This window comes from Alternaria infectoria (assembly GCF_024043175.1).
Source record: "Alternaria infectoria strain BMP 0036 chromosome Unknown scaffold_27, whole genome shotgun sequence".
Taxonomy (NCBI): Eukaryota; Fungi; Ascomycota; class Dothideomycetes; order Pleosporales; family Pleosporaceae; genus Alternaria; species Alternaria infectoria.
Genome location: NW_026250716.1, coordinates 47,184 through 66,726, shown reverse-complemented (window position 1 = coordinate 66,726; position 19,543 = coordinate 47,184). Strand labels below are relative to the sequence as shown.

The 19,543-nt window shown below is 49.1% G+C and overlaps 7 protein-coding genes across 7 annotated transcripts; 3 read left to right on the top strand and 4 right to left on the bottom strand.

The window, feature by feature from the left end:
* Positions 1-283: 283 nt before the first annotated feature.
* Positions 284-1,321, top strand: J4E92_009742 (uncharacterized protein; the record flags this gene model as incomplete). Its single annotated transcript, XM_051501084.1, has 1 exon — positions 284-1,321. The coding sequence occupies one exon, from the start codon at positions 284-286 to the stop codon at positions 1,319-1,321; it is 1,038 nt and encodes a 345-aa protein (XP_051348634.1).
* A 399-nt stretch (positions 1,322-1,720) lies between these two features.
* Positions 1,721-2,279, bottom strand: J4E92_009741 (uncharacterized protein; the record flags this gene model as incomplete). The annotated part of the gene is made up of 2 exons (XM_051501083.1): positions 1,721-1,945; positions 1,995-2,279. The coding sequence occupies 2 exons, from the start codon at positions 2,277-2,279 to the stop codon at positions 1,721-1,723; spliced, it is 510 nt and encodes a 169-aa protein (XP_051348633.1).
* A 407-nt stretch (positions 2,280-2,686) lies between these two features.
* J4E92_009740 (uncharacterized protein) lies at positions 2,687-3,877 on the bottom strand (the record flags this gene model as incomplete). The annotated part of the gene is made up of 3 exons (XM_051501082.1): positions 2,687-2,812; positions 2,910-3,351; positions 3,402-3,877. The coding sequence occupies 3 exons, from the start codon at positions 3,875-3,877 to the stop codon at positions 2,687-2,689; spliced, it is 1,044 nt and encodes a 347-aa protein (XP_051348632.1).
* A 539-nt stretch (positions 3,878-4,416) lies between these two features.
* On the bottom strand, positions 4,417-5,561 carry J4E92_009739 (uncharacterized protein; the record flags this gene model as incomplete). Its single annotated transcript, XM_051501081.1, has 2 exons — positions 4,417-5,019; positions 5,070-5,561. The coding sequence occupies 2 exons, from the start codon at positions 5,559-5,561 to the stop codon at positions 4,417-4,419; spliced, it is 1,095 nt and encodes a 364-aa protein (XP_051348631.1).
* Positions 5,562-6,108: 547 nt separating this feature from the next.
* Positions 6,109-10,942, top strand: J4E92_009738 (uncharacterized protein; the record flags this gene model as incomplete). The annotated part of the gene is made up of 5 exons (XM_051501080.1): positions 6,109-7,506; positions 7,554-8,574; positions 9,217-9,335; positions 9,395-9,888; positions 9,940-10,942. The coding sequence occupies 5 exons, from the start codon at positions 6,109-6,111 to the stop codon at positions 10,940-10,942; spliced, it is 4,035 nt and encodes a 1,344-aa protein (XP_051348630.1).
* A 138-nt stretch (positions 10,943-11,080) lies between these two features.
* Positions 11,081-13,869, top strand: J4E92_009737 (uncharacterized protein; the record flags this gene model as incomplete). Its single annotated transcript, XM_051501079.1, has 2 exons — positions 11,081-11,089; positions 11,380-13,869. 2 exons carry the CDS (start codon positions 11,081-11,083, stop codon positions 13,867-13,869), a joined length of 2,499 nt encoding a protein of 832 aa, XP_051348629.1.
* A 518-nt stretch (positions 13,870-14,387) lies between these two features.
* J4E92_009736 (uncharacterized protein) lies at positions 14,388-15,593 on the bottom strand (the record flags this gene model as incomplete). Its single annotated transcript, XM_051501078.1, has 1 exon — positions 14,388-15,593. The coding sequence occupies one exon, from the start codon at positions 15,591-15,593 to the stop codon at positions 14,388-14,390; it is 1,206 nt and encodes a 401-aa protein (XP_051348628.1).
* Between the last annotated feature and the right edge of the window lie 3,950 nt (positions 15,594-19,543).

The window sequence follows — 19,543 nt, the reverse complement described above, 5'->3', positions numbered from 1 at the left end:
GAACTTCTGGTACTGCGAAGACGCAGAGTAAGCAATGAGCCACTCACAACTCGCGCAATATACCACCATCCTATTCGAAATCGTAATCCTCAAATAAGAGGGATTGCAATCATGAGACTCATGGTTGGCTCGTCTTATTTATGGGGTGTATGCGAACCACGGAACAGCCATAGGTGTCGCATGTTTGGTAGCGAACGTTACATTTATCCATCTACTCGAAAAGCTTTGCACCCAAAATATTCGTCGTTTGCATCTATTATCTCTCCTCATAACACTCACTACGATGGACGAACATGAGCTGGAACAACAGAGCGATGAACAAGAGGTGCTAGTCGCCGACCAGACGCCCACTAAAGAGCAGCGTAAAGCCGCACGACGCTTCGAGAAATTTGAGAGAAGAGCGATAAGAAACCGCATAGCCCATCTCGACCAACTGCTCGCACGCGCAAGAGAGAACGCATACAAGGCTCATTACCGCGCGGCTGATCTGAGCGCAAAAGTCGAGGAAGAACGACCAGCCCTCATCGAGGCCTTGCTTCCATACGAAAGGCGCAAGGCGGCAAGATCGAAGCAAAGAGCCAGAAAGCACCACGCACATTTCCTCGACCGTTTCTTCCGACTTCCCAGAGAGATCCGCGACTTAATATACCACCACGCCTGGAGCGGCACGATGATATCTTTCTACCAAGAGCTAACCTGGAACTTTGCCGAACACGATACTATCCCCTGGGGCCCAGTTATGACAGCTGAGTATTCATCGGAAGGTACATACAGGGCTGGTCTCATGTCGCCAGGGGATCTTGTAGCACCAGAGAACGGAGGCCCCTGCAAGGGACTCAGACACGCGCAAGAGTACGCGTGGATATGGACGAGCCAGCAGATCTACGCAGAGTCTACGGCGCAGTTTTATCGGTATACGCAGTTCACACGACCAGTGCGGGCTGAGAGACACTACTATCACATGTGCGCGCATATCGTTCCGAGACGCAAATTGTACGAGTCAGCATACGCCTTCCCTAATATCCTCCTCGCACGCCGCGTATTGCTTGATGTAGGATACGAAATATCCCTTGACGTCGTCAACCACGGTATATCGGCCTCGATTCTGGAACTGCTGGCTATGGCGAAAAAAGGGGAGGAGAAAAAGGCGCTGCAAGTGAGTTGGATAAGAAATATGGCGGACACGAAACCTTTTCAGCTTAAGGATTTGGTTCCGGCTAGTACGCCTCACTCGATGGCTAGTAGAGCGTTTGAGGAGCTGGTGTTGAGGGATTTGGAGAGGGTGGGCTGGGAGATTGTGGTTGGTGAAGAGGGGACGTAAGTTAACGGTACGGGGGAAAGGTGGAGCGGAACAGGGCATTTAGTGTTTGCGCAACATCAACAAGCCACAGAAGCAGATGCTTTCACGAAGGGGATATATCGCAGGTATGAGATACCGATCATTGTTAACGCCTATGCAGTGGGTATTGTTTCCCGCTTTGTGTGGGCGCAATCGACGGAGATTGCTAGGGGGGCAATGCGCTGTAGGCAGACGCATCCTTCGCTTGAAGTCGATGGTGACGGCGAAGACGCAGCAAAGGACGCGATAGTCGTAACGCACGTGGTTATGTTCACGAGCTGGGATGAACGCAATATTAGTAGTAGTAGTCTGTATGTAAGAGTGTTGTTGCCAGGGCGCCCACTGTGATAGCTATATGTAGTATGACATTTCGACCTTATATTAGCCACTTCCCTTTCCTACTGACCTACGAAACCACGGAACTTTCTTCTCGGCTGAAGTCCTGGCGCGCATCGTTATTGATGATCCAGGAACAACCATGCTGTCCCACAACCCCTGCAGGATGATGACGTCGTCGCCTCTGACAAGGTCGTACTGTCCGCTGATCTTTAGCCTGAGGACCTCTGCTGATCCAGCACAGATCTCCTGGAGGAATTCTTCCATCCCCTGCATCAATTAGTCCAAGTACCTCTACGAAGCTTGGGATATTGCTTACCTTCCACGTGCTACACAAACGCCAGGGGCCTTCGAACTTACGACCGACGGGATCATGGAAGATAATGGGCGCACTCGTCTTTGGTGCACGTATCTTTGCTTTCTCTAATTTTTCCGCCGCTTTTTTCGCTTCCTGTAGGGCTCTCGCATGAGCGGCTTCTATAGACTTCCGCTCCTCTGCTGCCTTCTCTTCAGCCAAATTTCTTGTCCTTTGTGCAGCGTCTAACATGAGCTTTGCTTTCTCACTCGCTGCTTTCTTCTCCTCAGCTATCCTTGCATCTTTCATATCGGCTGCTTGTCGCTCTGCATAGCGTGCCGCATCCGCAGCAGCTTCCCTCTTGAGCTGCTCATCTTTCTGAATTAAAATCAATCTTTCAAGATTCGCCAGTCTGTCAACTTCATAGCTGCGACTACGCGGATTGCGTTCCTGTTGATTGCCATAACGCGCCGTCTCTTCGTCCTTATACCTAGAGGGTTTCTGCCGGCGAGCTCCCGCATTTATTGTCGAGCGGTCGGCCTTCCTCGCCGTTGATCGAGATTCACGCTTAGGGGGGGTTGACTCTTCAGGTGCAGCCCTGCGTTGTCGTGGTACATCGTCGCGTAGCGGACTTGGGGTTTCCCACTCGGAAGATGTTTTTGCATTTGCGCCGGTATCAGACGAGGACGACTCACATTCGCTTGCAGTATAGTGCATTATTCCTCGACGATGTAGAAGAGATCTCTCTCGACGTGGTGGAAGAGATCTTTCTCGATGTGGTGGAAGAGGTCTGTCTCGATCCGGTGGAGGAGAGCTATCTCGGCCTGGTGGAAGAGATCTCTCTATCATGGGCGGCGATCGGGTCGAGGGGGGCGAATTGCGGTACTCTTCTGTTGCTAGGCCAGGCTCTGGAGAACTGTAGAGCTCGGAATGGCTTACGGGGTCGACGGCGTCACTAACTGAGTCTGCGCGCTCGTGTACAGAAGAGCTTCCGGAGGCATTCCAGTTCCATGCTGCTTTTCGGGTAGGATAATCTAGCACATCCTTGGCTAACGCGCTAGACATCTGCTGCAGTTCTATTGCTTGTGTACAGTCGTGGAAGATCTGGAGGGCGAAGTCATTAGGCTCAAAGTCTGGGTTAGTGAGGAGTGTTGCGTCGTGTACTGCTAGGCTGCGCTCATCGGAAGGCCGCAACCTAGACACAATGAGCTCTCCCCCAGCACCTTGTGTCGCGTCCTCAAGTTCTGTCGCAGCGCTGGACTCCACAGTAGGCGTGAAAGATGGAACCTCGTCTTGCTGAATAGTCGTGTGATAGTGCAGACACCTCGTAGCGTCTTCCGCAAATTTGATGTTGCTCTCAACTTGCGTCTTTAGACTCTCGCTATAAGTACGTTAGCCATAATGCCATGTTTGCGATCTTTCGTAGTGTACCTTATAGACTCGGGGGCATTCCGCTCCAGCACAACGGCTAAGTTCATCGTGGAGACAAGGACGACGATAGTGGTTTTGAAAGAGTCGATCAGGCTCTTGACAAACATGACCTTAGGCCCGACTCTCATCCATCTGAAACGGAATCGTACCATCGATATGGTGAAAGCGCGTCTTGCAGGGTCGTGCTGAACCGGCTGTCCGATGAGCATCTTTAAATCCTCTATGAGTGTTTTGCATGCAGCGATCAAGACGACAGTAATTTCGCGAAGCTTTTCCGTCTTGATGTTTGGGGTGTCCACAATCATACTCAACTGTGTGAGATAGCTTGAGAGTCCGTTGATGTCTACAGCAATGATCCTAGCTTCGTACTCTGCGGATTTGATAACATTAGCGACGTCGAGGAGGGTTGTGGCTAGCTGCGCACTCGCGCCGGCTAGGGTGATGAGAGATGCTACCAGACCGATGACCTCTGCCATAACGAAAAGGCTCTTTGTCTTCCACCGAAATCAGCGTCGGTGTGAGCGGTAAACGATGTGAAGGTCGCGCCAGGCTGTGGGAATTGTGCGCAACATGTAACAGCTCTTCAGCCTAGACATAAAAGCCTCTTTTCGCGGTCCTGCTGCTTCGCCCCCAAGGCTGAGATATGTACGTTGACTCTATTGGGCGTGACAGGTCGCATGCAGCGCGCATGGAGGTGCCCCGCACCGGTAAGCATCTTCATGACAGAGTGTACTCAGCCGTGCTACACCACCTGCAGATCCTTAATCGAAGCGAGGCAGAAACCCAAGGCGGATTTTGTTATCGGTGACGGATGGGTCTGATGTGGAGGCGGAGTGGAGAGGCGGCCGAAATGTGGCGGCGTGCGGTGACGCGGAGCAGGCGAGCAACTCGCGACTTCCAAAATCCAGGTCACATCCATCCTATCGGGTCGTCTCGAAACGGAAGTGACATCAACAGCAGAACTTGCGACGAAGATGCACTGGGGTAAACACATGTAATGACCGATTGGCGCACCCTATCCACTCTCCACATCCGCAGCCTTCGTCTCAACCTTGATCTCGGGCCCCTCAATCTTCTTAACTTTCCTCCCCTCCCACCACGACATGATCCCCGCAAACATCGCAACCCCACACCCCAGCGCAATAAACGTGCCCGTCGCCCACGTCGGGCGGTCCAACCGATTATAATGCCACATAAAAAAGCACAGCACCGCCTGCAACAGCGTATTCAAAACCATCATATCAACGGTAAAAGCCAATTTCCACATCTTAGTCGGCGGCGCCCTCTCCCCCGTAAAAGTCTGCGGCATCAACTCCTCCTCGCCCCTCCACCCCTCGTTCTCCGTAAACCAGGCCGGCGGCCGGAACCAAGCTTTATTCTGGTTCCAGAGCCGGCGCATGGCGTTTGCGTCGTGAAAGTGGACGGCGCGCAGCATCCAGTAGAAGTCGCGGAAGCGCCAGGGTGCGAGGCCGAAGCCCGTGACGCAGAAGAGGGCGTTGAGGATCTGGCTGTCGATTTCGAGCCAGATTTTGCGGGACGAGTAGTCGTCGTTGCAGCTGGGGTGGCACATGGCGGGCGCGGCGTTGAGGAGAAGGAAGAAGAGCATTGCGCCCCAGGCCTGGGGTTCGTTAGTAAGCAGAGGGATTGATGGGGCGAGCGCGTACGTACGACGATGTTGAGTCCGTAGATGGTGATTAGGAAGCCGGAGGGGGTGAGGAAGAAGACCCAGAATGCCTTGAGACCGTGCTTGATGGTTGGACCCCATGGCTCCTTGTCCGCAGACGCGTGCTTCTCCTTCAACGTTCGTCGACGGTGGAGGCCATGACCATGAGGCCTGCGCGACTTCTTCCCAGTCTTCTCGTCCACTTCTCCCGGTACAATCGCGTCTGTGGTTTGCTGATCAAGGATCCTAGTCTGGGATTTGACCAAGGTGAGCTCTCCGTCTTCGTCTGGAACCGCTACGCGTGTGGCATGGCCATGCGCATCAAACGTGATGTTCGACCCTCCAGACTCTGGCTCTCGCAACTCAGTCAAGTTGGGCGCCTGAGCCATTGCCGTCGCAGTGGCCTGCCACATGCCCAGCTGCGGTGTCGTGTGCAGTAACGACAGCGACATGCCGCGCGCCCGCCCAATGATGCCCTTCTCTTGATCGTCGGCCATGGCTGGATGTGTATGCGCAGCCGTCGTCGTATGCGATGCAGATTCGGACTTCCAAGTCGAGGGTAATGATGGAGTGGCTGCTTTTGCTTCACATGTCACTGCACCTGCGCTCGGTGTCTCGCCGTTGAGCTACTCGGGAGTAGAGACGGTGACGCCTATGTATGCGGCCCTCGGTCCAACTGTGATAGGCGTAACAACACGGACGATCATGGCGCCGCAACGCAAAGTCCTGAGATTCCGGTCCAGACTATCGAGATAGACACGGCCGAGCACAATCTGTTCGTGCGAAAGTTCGTTGGGCGCGGATGATCGGCGGCGCGGCAAGGGCAACGCGCCGTGTTTGGCTCGCTTCGCCGCAGAAGATCCGCGGCCTGCAGATTGCGAGCCGATCAAGTAAGAGGTGTAAGCGTGCGCTAGAGGCAACCGGGAAAGACTGATTACTCGTACCAAGACCAACAGTTGAAGCATGTTGATGCCCGTCATTCGTCTAATCTTCCTATAATCCATCGGGAGCCCGATGTAGCTTCCGCGTGCAGCCGGTATCGCAATGCCTCTCAACTTCAGCTCCAGACAGAAGCGCGGCGAGTACCATGACGGGAAAGCGCAAAGTACCGGAAGAGTTAACACGTTCGGCCAGGTCGCCATACAATTCCACAGGAACACGACGCATCTGAAATACTGGTTCGACAAGCTTCAGAAAGATTCCGCGGCATGCCGACCACCGGGATGCGCAAAACCGCGGAGAGGCAGCACGACTTTGGTGGATGAGTTCATCAGCGACAAGACGAGCAGCATCAGCGCACCGCGACTGAACATCGCGATACATATCTGCGGGTCTCGCGGCGATGTGCAGCCTTTCATTCCGATCGCGAAGCTGTTACAAGCTGCGCCACATCACCACCGAGTGCGCATCTGCACGCATCCCGCCTTCAAGGACTTTGTGGAAAGCAATGGGGTGGAGTTCTTTTCCATCGGAGGCGACCCCGAAGCTCTCATGGCCTACATGGTGAAGAACCCAGGGCTCATTCCAAACATGCAGTCCATCAAAGCCGGGGACATTGGCAAGCGACGAAAAGAGATGGCCGAGATGATGGATGGGACCTGGAGAAGTTGCATTGAGGCGGGTGATGGCATGGGCGAGAGAGTCTCAGCGTTGGACGTAGACGCGCCTGAGGATTTGTTCATCGCAGATTGCATCATTGCTAACCCGCCGTCCATGGGCCACATCCACTGCGCGGAGAAGCTTGGCATTCCGCTGCACATGGTCTTCACTATGCCTTGGTCGCCAACAAAGGCTTTCCATCACCCGCTAGCGGCCATGGAGTATGGCGAAGTTGAGAGGTCCGTCGCAAACTACTTCAGCTTCGGCATCATGGAGTTGCTCACCTGGCAAGGTCTCGGAGATGTCATCAACAAGTTCAGGACGCAGACCTTGCACCTAGACGCTATTAGCCCGCTCTGGGGTCACCTCTTGCTTTCGAGACTTCGCGTCCCATATAGCTACCTATGGTCACAGGCTTTGATCCCGCGACCAAATGACTGGGACTCACACATCAGCATTACCGGTTTCTCGTTCCTAGATGCCGGGTCGAACTACACACCGCCGGACGACTTGGCTGAGTTTCTTGCGAAAGGTCCTCCTCCGGTATACATCGGCTTTGGCAGCATAGTGGTAGATGATCCAGTGGCTCTCACCAAACTCATCTTTGCCGCCGTGAAGCTAGCAAAAGTCAGGGCGATAGTCTCCAAGGGCTGGGGCGGCGTGGGTGCGGGTGATGTGCCGGATGATGTGTATCTCATCGGCAATTGTCCGCACGACTGGCTCTTCCAACGGGTTTCGTGTGTGGTCCATCACGGAGGTGCGGGTACGACGGCTGCTGGGATTGCCTTGGGAAGACCTACGGTTGTTGTGCCCTTCTTCGGTGATCAGCCCTTCTGGGGCCAGGTAAGCGTGCGCTCATACGTGATTGATTCGTTCTAACAATGCCGCAGATGATCGCAAAAGCTGGAGCTGGACCAATGCCCGTCCCATTCAAACAGATGACTGCCGAGAGCCTTGCGACAAGCATAACCTTTGCGCTCCAAGATTCGGTCAAGGTCGCTGTTCAAAAGATGGCCGAGAGTATTGCGGAGGAAGACGGCGCTGGCGATACTGTGCGCGACTTCCAGCAGAAACTTGGCATTGACGGAATGCGATGTCATATCTGTCCGGACCGCCTGGCTATATGGCGTGACAAAGAGACTGGAGCACATCTGAGTGGTTTCGCAGCCTCCGTGCTTGTCCAAGAAAGACTTTTGGATCTGAAGCATCTACGATTGCTGCAACATCGGCATTACTACACCCATGAAGGCGCTGAAGGACCTTTGACAGGTGTTGTCGCTGCTTTCGGAGGACTCATGGCTTCTTTAGGCACAGATACTGCTGAGTTCTCGCAGCGGCTAAAGAAAAGACCACGTGAGACAGACTCCGACGCAGAAGCCCTGAGAAGAGTGCCGACCGTCGATGAGCCTGACCTGGAAAAAGGCATTACGTCCAAACACTTCCATCACCTGGCGTACAGAATGGCAGCGAAGTCATGCGATGATGACTACACCCACAATTTCGAGAAGCCGCAGAACCGCCCGGGCATCTCAGCTCTTCGCGAGAAGATTGCTGCGAGGAGAGCAAGAGGAGGCCGTGGATATCAGATCACAAGCGCTACCGCGCATTATGTTGGTGATCTTGCGGCTACAGGAGCCAAAGCCCCAGTCGCCTTCTTCTACAACATCGCGAACGGCTTCCGGAACTTACCCTCATACGCAATCCACAACGACCCCGCGCGTCAAAGAGACGAAATCACCGGGTTTGGTAGCGGTTGCAAGCTCGCCGGCAAAGAATTCGTGCTCGGCCTCAGCGACGCACTTGTAGGCATCGTTCGACACCCCTATCTCGGCGCGAAACAAGAAGGCGCCATGGGCTTTGGCAAAGGAATTGGGCGAGGTCTCGCTGGGCTGTATCTCCATTTGGGAGCCGGTAAGTTCGGGTTCCGATTTTTCCGCTTATCCGCTTATCTAACACTGTCTGTCAGCGGTCTTTGGCCTGCCAGGATACTTCTTGAAAGGCGTCGAGAGGGGCCTCTTGGCTCGGCATCTCACTGCGCTGCAGGCGGAGATTTTCTTTATACAACTGCGCCGATCTGCTGTCGCGTTCCGCGGTGCGAGTGATGCGGAGAAGGCGGCGGTGGTGAAGAAATGGGCGGAAGTGAAATCAAGCATAGACAGGCATTAGCGAGGAGTTTTTCATAGAGCTGGTGGCCTTGTCTGCAAGGCACCCGACGAAGGATGCGGAGCGTTGTGTTGGTTGCAAGGAATAGCCGGTGGCAGCCTGGGCCGCTACGCCCCGTTGGTTTTCGCTTCAGCGCGGTGAGCGCTAGCCAGGTAGCACCGCGCGACCACCGATATGGCTACGATTGCGACGGGATACAAAAGCGATTGCCAGGCCGTTGCGAAACGTGACATTAAGACACCCCTATCCTCTTCATTCTTGTTTGGCTTTGAGATGTTTTGCGCCCCGTAGTGATTGCTAGCAGCGTAGCGACAAGCTCACGACTTTTACGCCCCGAAGTGTGCCGCAGGGACACGACGTCTCAGAAGCAGCGTACAATGGATTCAATAGACTTGAAGCGCGCAGCATGGCAGGTCGCGCTATCTGCAGCGACTGCCGCCATTGCTGTCTTCATGTTCAAGTTGGTGAAGATGCGCATGATCTTCTACAGGCTCAAAAAGCAGGGCATGGTACGCCGTCTTCCCCAAACACACCACAACCCAATGAGCTAACATTCCCCTCCTCAAAGCCAGTTCCGACATGGAACTTCGCAGTCGGAAATCTCACAGTTTTGCCAGACCTCCTCAAGCAATTCCCCGAAAACTCGCAGCAATCCGATGCCTTTACTTTGCTCTCAAACTCCTTCCCCGACTCCGACAACTGCTTCTACGTCGATCTCTGGCCGTTCACCAGTCCGCTCATGATCGTCACGTCGCCTGAAATGGCGATGCAGGCGTGTCAGGAATACGATCTGCCCAAGCCGCCCATTCTGATTCCGTTCTTTGCGCCGTTCGCGGGCGGCGCGAATCTTTTCGACATGAATGGCGCGGAGTGGAAGAGGTCGAGGGCGCTGTTTAACCCGGGGTTTAGTGATAGGGTTATGATGGAGAGTACGCCGCATATCATCGAGGAAGCCCAAGTTTACGTGGGACTGCTGCGAGAGCATGCGAAGAAGGGGGATACGTTTTCTTTGGATCGATTGACGTGTGACTATATGATGGATCTCATCGGCGTCATTACCATGTAAGCATAACCCCAGATCACCACGTGTGTCTCAAATACTAACACATCCAGCAACGCACGTCTCCACTCCATGACCAGCCACAACGCCCTCGCAGCAGCAATGCGCAGCTCCATAGAATGGAACTGTCGGGACCAGGAGATGAATCCGTTCAAGCGCTGGAACCCGTACCGTCCGTGGATCGAATGGCGAAACGGCAAAACGATGGATCGCTACATCAGCACGGAGCTCGACAAGCGATATGAAGATTGGCGTAGCAACAAGCCGTCCACCCGCGCAAAGTCTGTCATGGACATCACAATAGCCGCGTACATGGGCGAGCGCAAAGGAGCGGCCAAGCTCGACCCTGATTTCAAGCGGTGGGCGACAGTTCAGATTCGGCTGTTCTTGTTCGCTGGGCACGATTCGACGGCCGCTACCATCGTATACAGTCTCTACATGCTGTCCAAACACCCAGAAGCCCTGGCCAAAGCCCGTGCGGAACTCGACGAAGTCTTTGGCGCAGGCGACGACACAGCCGCCGGCGTGCTGAAGAAGCATCCAGAGCACATCAACAAGCTCCCTTACATGAACGCCGTAGTCAAGGAAACTCTCCGCCTCTTCCCACCCGCTTCAGGCATGCGAGGCGGTCTCCCCGGCGTCTTCCTCCGCGACAAAAACGGCAATAAATACCCCACCCAAGACATCAACATCTGGGTCGTCCACGGCGCAATTCAGCGGAACCCAAACTACTGGCCCGAACCTCACGCGTTCCTGCCCGAGCGCTGGCTCGTCGAACCTGGTCATGCTTTATACCCACCGAAAGGAGGGTGGCGCCCGTTTGAATTTGGACCGAGGAATTGCGTGGGCCAGACGCTGGCGATGCTGGATATTAAGATTACGTTAGCAATGACGGTGAGGGAGTTTGACGTGAAGGATATGTATGAGGAGTGGGATCGAAGGTATCCGTCAAAGGGGATTAGAGAGGTGTTTGGGGAGAGGGCGTATCAGGTGCCGCAGGGGGCGGCGCATCCGGTGGATGGGTTTCCTTGTAAGGTGAGTATGCGGGAGTCGTAGTTTGATGTATGAGCGCGGAGAACTCGAAGCTGTTGTATACGACTTCGCATCACGCGCATCTTGATCATTTTGAATGCATTGAGCACGCAAGGGCTTGTCCTGGCTTCCGACTATATGCGATAAAAGCAATACTCCACGATGTCCACCGTGTGGTGCTGTGTAGTACGCGTGGTTGTTCCGCCAACGCCATGTTTAGTGCGCGCGGCAATCTTTCCGATTTCCGAGCGTGCACCCTGGGCGGGCTGCAACTTTGTATACTAGCACCACCAGCACCAGCACCGCCAACTGCACCGCTACGCATTGATACGGCTGATACGCTTTCCGACACGTATATATCCAATTCACCTCTAGATTCCTTACGTAACGACCTCATTGGCCAGCTCCCTCCCTCGCACCGACTCTCACGCAACGCCGTCACCTCACCGCACATGCGATAGTCACCGTCACACCACGCCCCGATCGAGATGCTAGGCTTCCGTCCGCTCTCCGTGGGCAAGCGGAAAGCCAAGTCGTACAACCAGGCGGCGACCCACGAGCGCGATGTCGAGGACGGCGAAGTCAACGAGAAAGGCTACCAAAGCGACGACTACGAGGCCTACATGTCCTCGGGCACAACGAGCCCCTCCTCATCCCGCGAATCCTCGGGCGCATACGACCCGAACCCGAACAACATCGAATCGCGACCGCTGCGACGGTCCTCCAAATCGCACCGGAGAGCCCCTTCGAAAGCCACCGTCAGCGCATACAGCTATAGGAATCCGCGGGCATGCACAAGATACTTTGGGCTAGCCGTGGCGAGTACGCTGCTCTTCTTCATGTACTTCCTCTTCAGCAGCAGCTGGGCGTCGATACGGAATGCAGAGCTCGGCCTGAATAAGCCGCCGCCGCCGCCCAACGTCTGGGAGAGCTTCCCGTTCCTGAAGCGGTACCACGGCGGCGTGCGGTCGCTGGTGAGCCGAGAGAAGAACGTGCCGGAATACCCCACCAAGCAGGACATCGACCCTGAGCTGCCCGCGGAGGAGCCCAAGAGCGACGTCGAAAAGCGACAGTCGCAGGGCGCACACATTGCTGAGTCGATACCATTCGACCCGTACCCAGACTACAGCGGCATCAGCTACGTGGACACATACGGGCCGGTCGAGACGTGCTATCTCGACGCGAACGACACCATCAAAGTGCCAGGGCTGCGGGCATACAAGGGCGTACCCCAGGGTATGCCGGATAACGTCATTGGAAGCTACGAGACACTGGGTCTGAGGGACGATGTCTGTTTTGAGCGCTTCGGACGGCTCGGTCCGTATGGCCTCGGCTACAGCAAGCGGCGCGGTGGAACGGGCGCCGGCATGGAGGGCGACCGCGAAGGCATCGAAGACGTGTGGAAGGTGGACGCCGAGGTTGACTTCCGCGACGTCAGCTGGGCAGAGGCAATCGACCGCTGCCTGGAGAAGAACAAGGGCCGCTTCCAGAGGCAACCCAAGTCCCGGACCGACTCGTTTACCATGCAGAAGCGCGATGCTGACGACTCTCCCGGAAACAGCACCGTGCTACAACCGAAGGCGGCGCACAACACACTTCTCCCCAGGACCGCAGTCCTCGTCCGAACATGGGACGACTACAACTACGACGACGAAGACATCATGTACCTGCGCGCACTCGTCTCCGAGTTGAGCCTCGCGTCCGGCGGCGAATACGAAGTCCACTTCCTGATCCAAGTTCACGATGACAACAAGCAGATCTGGGCCGACGAGGCGATCCACCAGGAAGTCCTCAAGAACGCGCTACCAGCCGAGTTCGCCGGCATGGGCACGCTCTGGTCGGAACGTCAGATGGGCTTGATCTACGGTGGTCTGGAGGAGTCAAACTACCGCGGGCTGCCTGTACACGGCGTCTATCGCTCCACCTTCATGCCAGTCACGTACTTTGCACACCAGCACCCCGAGTTTGACTTCTTCTGGCACTGGGAGATGGACGTACGGTATACTGGCCACCACTACCACCTCTTCGAACAAGTCTCCAAATGGACGACCGCCCAGCCGCGCAAAGGACTGTGGGAGCGCGACGCCCGTTTCTACGTCCCATCAGTCCACGGCACCTGGGAAGAGTTCAAACAGATGGTGCACTGGCAGACCCAGCACGGCACAAACAACCAAGCCAACAAATGGTCCTCGCATCTCCCACCCAACCCCCACGTCCCTCTCGCCGAAATGCAGAAGCCCGAGAAGCCCGTCTGGGGTCCCGAGCCCCCGCAAGACTACCCCGACATCGAAATCGACGAGGCCGTAAAACCAAACACAACGATCACAGAAGACAAGTACGAGTGGGGCGTTGGCGAACCCGCCGACCTCATCGTCTTCAACCCCCTCTTCGACCCGGACCACACAAACTGGATTCTCGCCGACGACGTCACAGGCTACGATAAGAAGAACGGCCTGCCTCCGCGCCGCACCGCTATCAACACCTCTGGTCGCCTTTCCCGCCGCCTCCTCGAAACAATGCACCGCGAACAAGCCCGTCACCGCCACACCATGTTCAGCGAAATGTGGCCCGCGTCCTGCGCCCTTCATCATGGTCTCAAAGCCGTGTACGCCCCTCATCCCGTGTTCATAGACCGCAAATGGCCCACCCAGTACCTCGCCGCTATCTTCAACAACGGCCGTAATGGTGCGAGCGGCGGCGCACGTATGTCTGTTTTTAGCGATGAGCGTCAACATAACTTTTTGGGTACCACTTGGTACTATCATGCGGGCTTTGCGCCTAACCTGTGGAAGAGATGGATGGGGTATAAGGTTGATAATGATGGGGGTGAGGAGTTTGAGACGGCCGGGGAGGGCAGGATGTGTCTTCCGGCTGTGCTGCTGCATCCGGTTAAGCAGGTTGATTTGGTGCAGGAGAAGGAGAGGGTTGAGGAGGAGGGGAAGGTGGAGTGATGATTTGGGATAGCGAGGCGTTGCGCATTCGACTGCATTGGCGTTATGGAGTCGCGTTGGACACGCGGATGTTAATAGCGTTTGATTCTTGTTGTATATGACTAGAAACGATCTTGATCGCCATTCATGTTGGATATGGATATATGAACAGATATGTATAGGCTCTTCTTATGTAGCCTTGCTTTTGTACATGTATCAAGAACACGGTTCTGTCGCTCGCAAGATCACTTTCCACAGTCTTACTCTGGCGCCGAATAGATCCTCAACATCGCCAGGACGTTCCGGTTAGGTGTGAGTGAATGTCTCTCTGCCTTTCTACTGCCTTGGGATCCGCTTCCTGCTGTCTTCCAACCCGGATGGTTGGGGGAGGCAGAGGGGTGGTGGAGTTTTCTCTCTCTCTACCGCCCTCGAATGCGCTTGCAGCTGTCTTCCAATATTCTTCATAGCTTGTCAAGATAGTGGATGCATCCTCTATTCTTCTCGCTGTTTAACATGTGTCCCACCATTTCCCCCGACGCCTAATAACTCCTCGGCAACCCCAGAACCTTCTCCCCAATATAATTCAACACCATCTCCCTACTCACCGGCGCAATCCGCGGCACAAAGCACTCCCTCAAAAACCGCTCCACATCATACTCTGCCGCATACCCCATCCCCCCATGTGCCAGCACCGCCCTCTCACACGCCGCAAACGCCGCCTCACCCGCAAGAAACTTTGCGCTATTCGCCGCAACCCCAATCGCGTCCTGCCGAATACCCGCATCGCTTTTACTCGCATCATACAGCCGCGCCGCATGGTACGTGACATGTTTCGCGGCTTCGAGCTGCATGTACGCGTCCGCGAGGGGGTGCGCGATGCCTTGGTTCATGCCGATGGGGCGTTGGAAGACGTGGCGCTCGCGTGCGTAGGCGGCGGCTTTTGTGAGGGCTGCGTAGCCTAATCCGAGGGCTTCGCCTGCGAGAAGACACCGCTCTGCGTTCATGCCCCCGAGGATTATTTTGAAGCCTTCGCCTTCGCGGCCGACGAGGCATGAAGCGGGGATCTTGTAGGCGTCGAAGAAGACTTCGTTTGCGTCGACGGCGCGCCCGCCCATCTTCTTGATGCGGCGCATGTCCAGTCCGGGTGCCGATCGATCAAGCGGTATGCAGAATAGACTCAGCGCTTTACTAGGTTTCTCCACCTCTTCCCGCGGCGTTGTTCGTGCAAGCAAAATCATCCTCGACGCCACTTGCGCACATGTTATCCATATCTTCTGGCCTGTTATGCTATACCCCCCTCCATCCTCATCTTTCTTCGCAAACGTACTCAAACGCAGCGTATCCAACCCCGAATCTGGTTCCGTAACCCCAAAGCACGTCCGCCACTCCCCCGATATTATCCTCGGTATCGTTTCCTGTAACTGCTCTTCACTCCCATACTTAGCCAACGGCTGCGTCGCATACACATTTGCGTGAATCGCCTGCGCGCCTGCGATACCAGCGCCAGATTCAGCGATTGTCTGCATCATCATCGTTGCTTCCGAGATCCCCAGACCGGAGCCACCGTATGCTTCTGGTAACGCGATGCCGAGCCACCCGTCTTTCGCCAGCGCGGCGTGGAAGTCCGAGGGGTCGCTGCTGGTGTCGTCGCGCTCGCGCCAGTAGCTGTTGGGGAAGCGGGAGCAGAGTGCGAAGATGGCGTCGCGGATTTCGAGTTGTGTGGAAGTGAAGCCGGTTGTTTCCATGATGTTGTGGCGGAGGGAGGTGCTGAAGCGGCATCGCTGGGGGTGGACGCGGAGGCGAAGGCGTGAAGTGTTCTGTGCCGGGCGCGCGATGCGCAGAGTGCGCGACGCCGCTGAGGATAGCATCGTCGGCGTGAGTGGTTGTTACATCGGTGCTGTCGTTGCGTTCACGGCTGTCGCATGACGTTCGTTGTTGTCGCGCTAAGTAGCCGACTTGCGATGTTGCCGCAGGTGGGGTCGAGAAACCCGAGGTCGTAAAGCCGAGGTGAAGTGCTACAACGCGCCTCGCGACACCCCGTAGCTCGCACTGCGGTATAGCAGTTTAAGCGTCGCGAATTACAGCACTTGTATAGTATAATAGTTATAAGCCTTTTGTTTAAGTTAACTCTATTATATATAAAGTAATATTATATATAATACTAGAATACTCTAACTTTAGAGTTAATACTATGCGTACTACGTACACGTTACGTCTATAAGTATATTTATTATACTAGCTCTAGAAGCTATAACATTAAGTTAAAAGCTAATTAAATACTTATATATATTTTCTATTTCTATTATAATAACTTACTTTTAATTTTATATATTAGTCTATACGTTTTATATAGAGTACGCTTTACTACTAATATCTATATTACTAATAATACTATCTTTCTATAAATTACTTATAATTAGAAATAGAATACTATACTTATAACTATCTTTACTTTATACTAAAAGTAATAGATTCTATAAACTTATAAAGATAGACTAATACTATAGAAGTTTATCTATCTTCTCTCTATAAATATTCTACTAGTTAATATATATTATCTTAGTATATAAAAGCTACTTACTTTTATATATATTTACTAAGTAGCGCTTTAAAATAGTATATATTTAGTAGCTTAGTATTAGTACTTTTAAATAGAATATACTATAAAAACTACTATTTAGAGCTATTAGTACTATTAAGTAGAATAGATAATATATAGTTAACCTCTTAACTATATTCTCTACTAATATCTTATATAGTTTATAGTTTTATACTACTCTAAGTAGACATTTTATAAATATATTACTAATATACTTAATTATAGATATAGTATAATATATATATAGAATAATATTAGCGTACTACTAGGCTAGCACTTATTTTAACTATACTATAGTACGTTTTAGTAACTTAAACTCTAAAAGCTTTATCTAAGAACTTCTTTACTTTATTAGCTATATTTTATCTTACTACTTTTATAATATACTCTATATAAATAAAACTAAGATATAAGTATATATAGAAGTTATATTAATTAATTACTACTAGTAATAATAGCTATAGTTCTAGGTATTATAGAAAGTTTATAAACTTTATTTAGAAAGTAGACTAAGTTAAGACTAGTATTATTATAGTCTATAGTAGAAGGTTTATAATAAAGACTAGATTATCTATTAAAGTAGTGCTTATATCTATAGCGTTCTTAGTACTCTTATAACTCTACTCTACTATAGTTATATTTACTAAAGTTATAACTAGTCTTAAAGTAGTATTTATTTAGAATAGAACTATAAACTTTATATAATAAATACTACTTATCTATAGCTATAGTAAATAATAGATTATTTAGTTTACGTACTAACGTAGCTTTACGCTACTTTTACTTCTTATAATTATAGCTTATTTATACTTTAGATCTATAATCTATATTAACTTAACTAAATTAAGTTATATTATCTCTATTAACTAATCTAAACTCTAAGCAAAGAAATATAGAAGTACTTTATCTATAGACTTAATATTAAGTAATTTATATATAGTAATATCTTTATATTAAGAATAGTATAATAATTATACTAAGTATATATCTAGTAAAGAGAATAACTTAGATTTATAGTAATAACTAGAGAGATACTATAGTATAAGGTTTTTGCGTTATTATTATATCTATAGATTAGATAAAGTATTCTTTTTATAGAGCTATTTAGCTAGATAAGAGTACTTATCTACTAATAAACTAGATAGTGTTAAAAGCGCTCTATATTACGCTAAAGGTTTATTATTCTAAGTAAGATTAATATAAACTATATACTATATCTTATTAGATATAATTAGTAGCGTAGTACTAATAGTAGCTATACTATAGAAAGAAATAGATAGATACTAACTTTAGTTCTTTACCTTTTATAATAATTAAAGTAGTAAGCTTTATTTTTAATACTAGTATAATCTACTTATTATATTCTATAGTATAGTTCTTAATTATACTATATACTTTATATAAGATTATACTTTTTACTATATACGCGCTATAATATCTTTATATACTTTACGTTTAGCTTTATTATCTCTATAGCTACTATACTATATTAAACTACTATTAAACTTTATTACTACTATAGTAGCTTAATATTCTATTACTTCTAGAGCTAAAGTCTTATAGTAGTATTAGTACTTATTACTCTTATAGTGCTATAGTGTATAGAAGTTATATAACTATTTTTACTAAAATATAAATACTATCTAGAATTATATTTTCTAAGTAGTTATAGAGAGAGATAGTCTTTAAGTAGTATATTTATAGTAAGTAATAGAGTACACTCTAGACCTAGACTCTTATATAGATTAAAGTTATACTTAATTTATAAAGTAGAATAATAAAGCTATTTCTATTATAAACTTTTTTAATATTACTTATAGATTTATTAGGTTATATTCTTATAGTGCTAGACTATATTATTAGTAGACTATTTATATAACTACTAACTTCTAAATTCTTTATTTCTTAAGTATATATAAGTAACTTTATAACTACTAAATTCTATATATTACCTCTATAATATTAAAACTATCTTATAGCTAGTAATATTTCTCTAATCTATCTACTTTATAGTACTTCTATAACACTAGCTCTTACACTAATATCTATAATTCTAGTAGCTTTCTAAATAGATAAAGTTATATCTAATTTTTATTATTTATACGCGTATATTATTAATATAACTATCTACTTCTATTATAAAGTACTACACTCTTTACCTTTCTTATATTAATATTATAAAGTTAAGCTATTTATTATACTATTAAAGCTATAGTAAAGAAGGTAATAAGGTTAGTATTTATATATATATACCTACGTAATCTATAATAGTAATACTTCTTTACTTATTAATACTATTAGTATTTCTTAGTATACTATTTACTCTTTATTCTCTAATATAAAAACTACTATCTTAAGTACTTAACTTTATATTAGCTTATAAAAGATAGTACTTTCTATCTTTATTCTTCTTAGAGAAGAATTATTTAGTTACGTTTACTAAGTATACTATAAGATCTAACTCTTAGTTATAATCTTTTCTATTATACTTTTTTCTAGTAGGTATACGTTTTATTCTTTTTAAAAGAGCTTTAGCGCTTAGTAATATTAGACTTATTAATCTATCTATATCTATACTATCTAGTAGCTAATTCTATATATTTTTCTATATTATATAGATTATCTATACGTCTATAATAATATACTACTATATATAGCTATAGCTACTATATCTATTATAATAAAGCTTAGAGGCTTTATAACTATAATACTTTATATAGTACTTTATTTTCTAGCTACTTTTTTACTTTACTTTTATCTATAATTATAATATAATTCTATAGTCTATAGTATAGTATATACTCTAATACTCTACCTTAGTATAATCTAGTGTATCTTTACTATTAAGTGCGTAAATAGCGTAGTACTCTATCTAGAATTCTAGTATTAATTATACTTACTAGTATCTAGTTAGCGTATCTAAGCCTCTCTATACTACTATCTATTACTAAGTATCTCTAATTCTAGTATAATTATTATCTATAGATATAGATTATATTACTATAACTAGACTCTAATAAGCTAGTAGAGGTATTATAGTTATATTCTTATTAATAAAGGCGTACTACGTACTTCTTCTACGTAGTAGTAATAAAA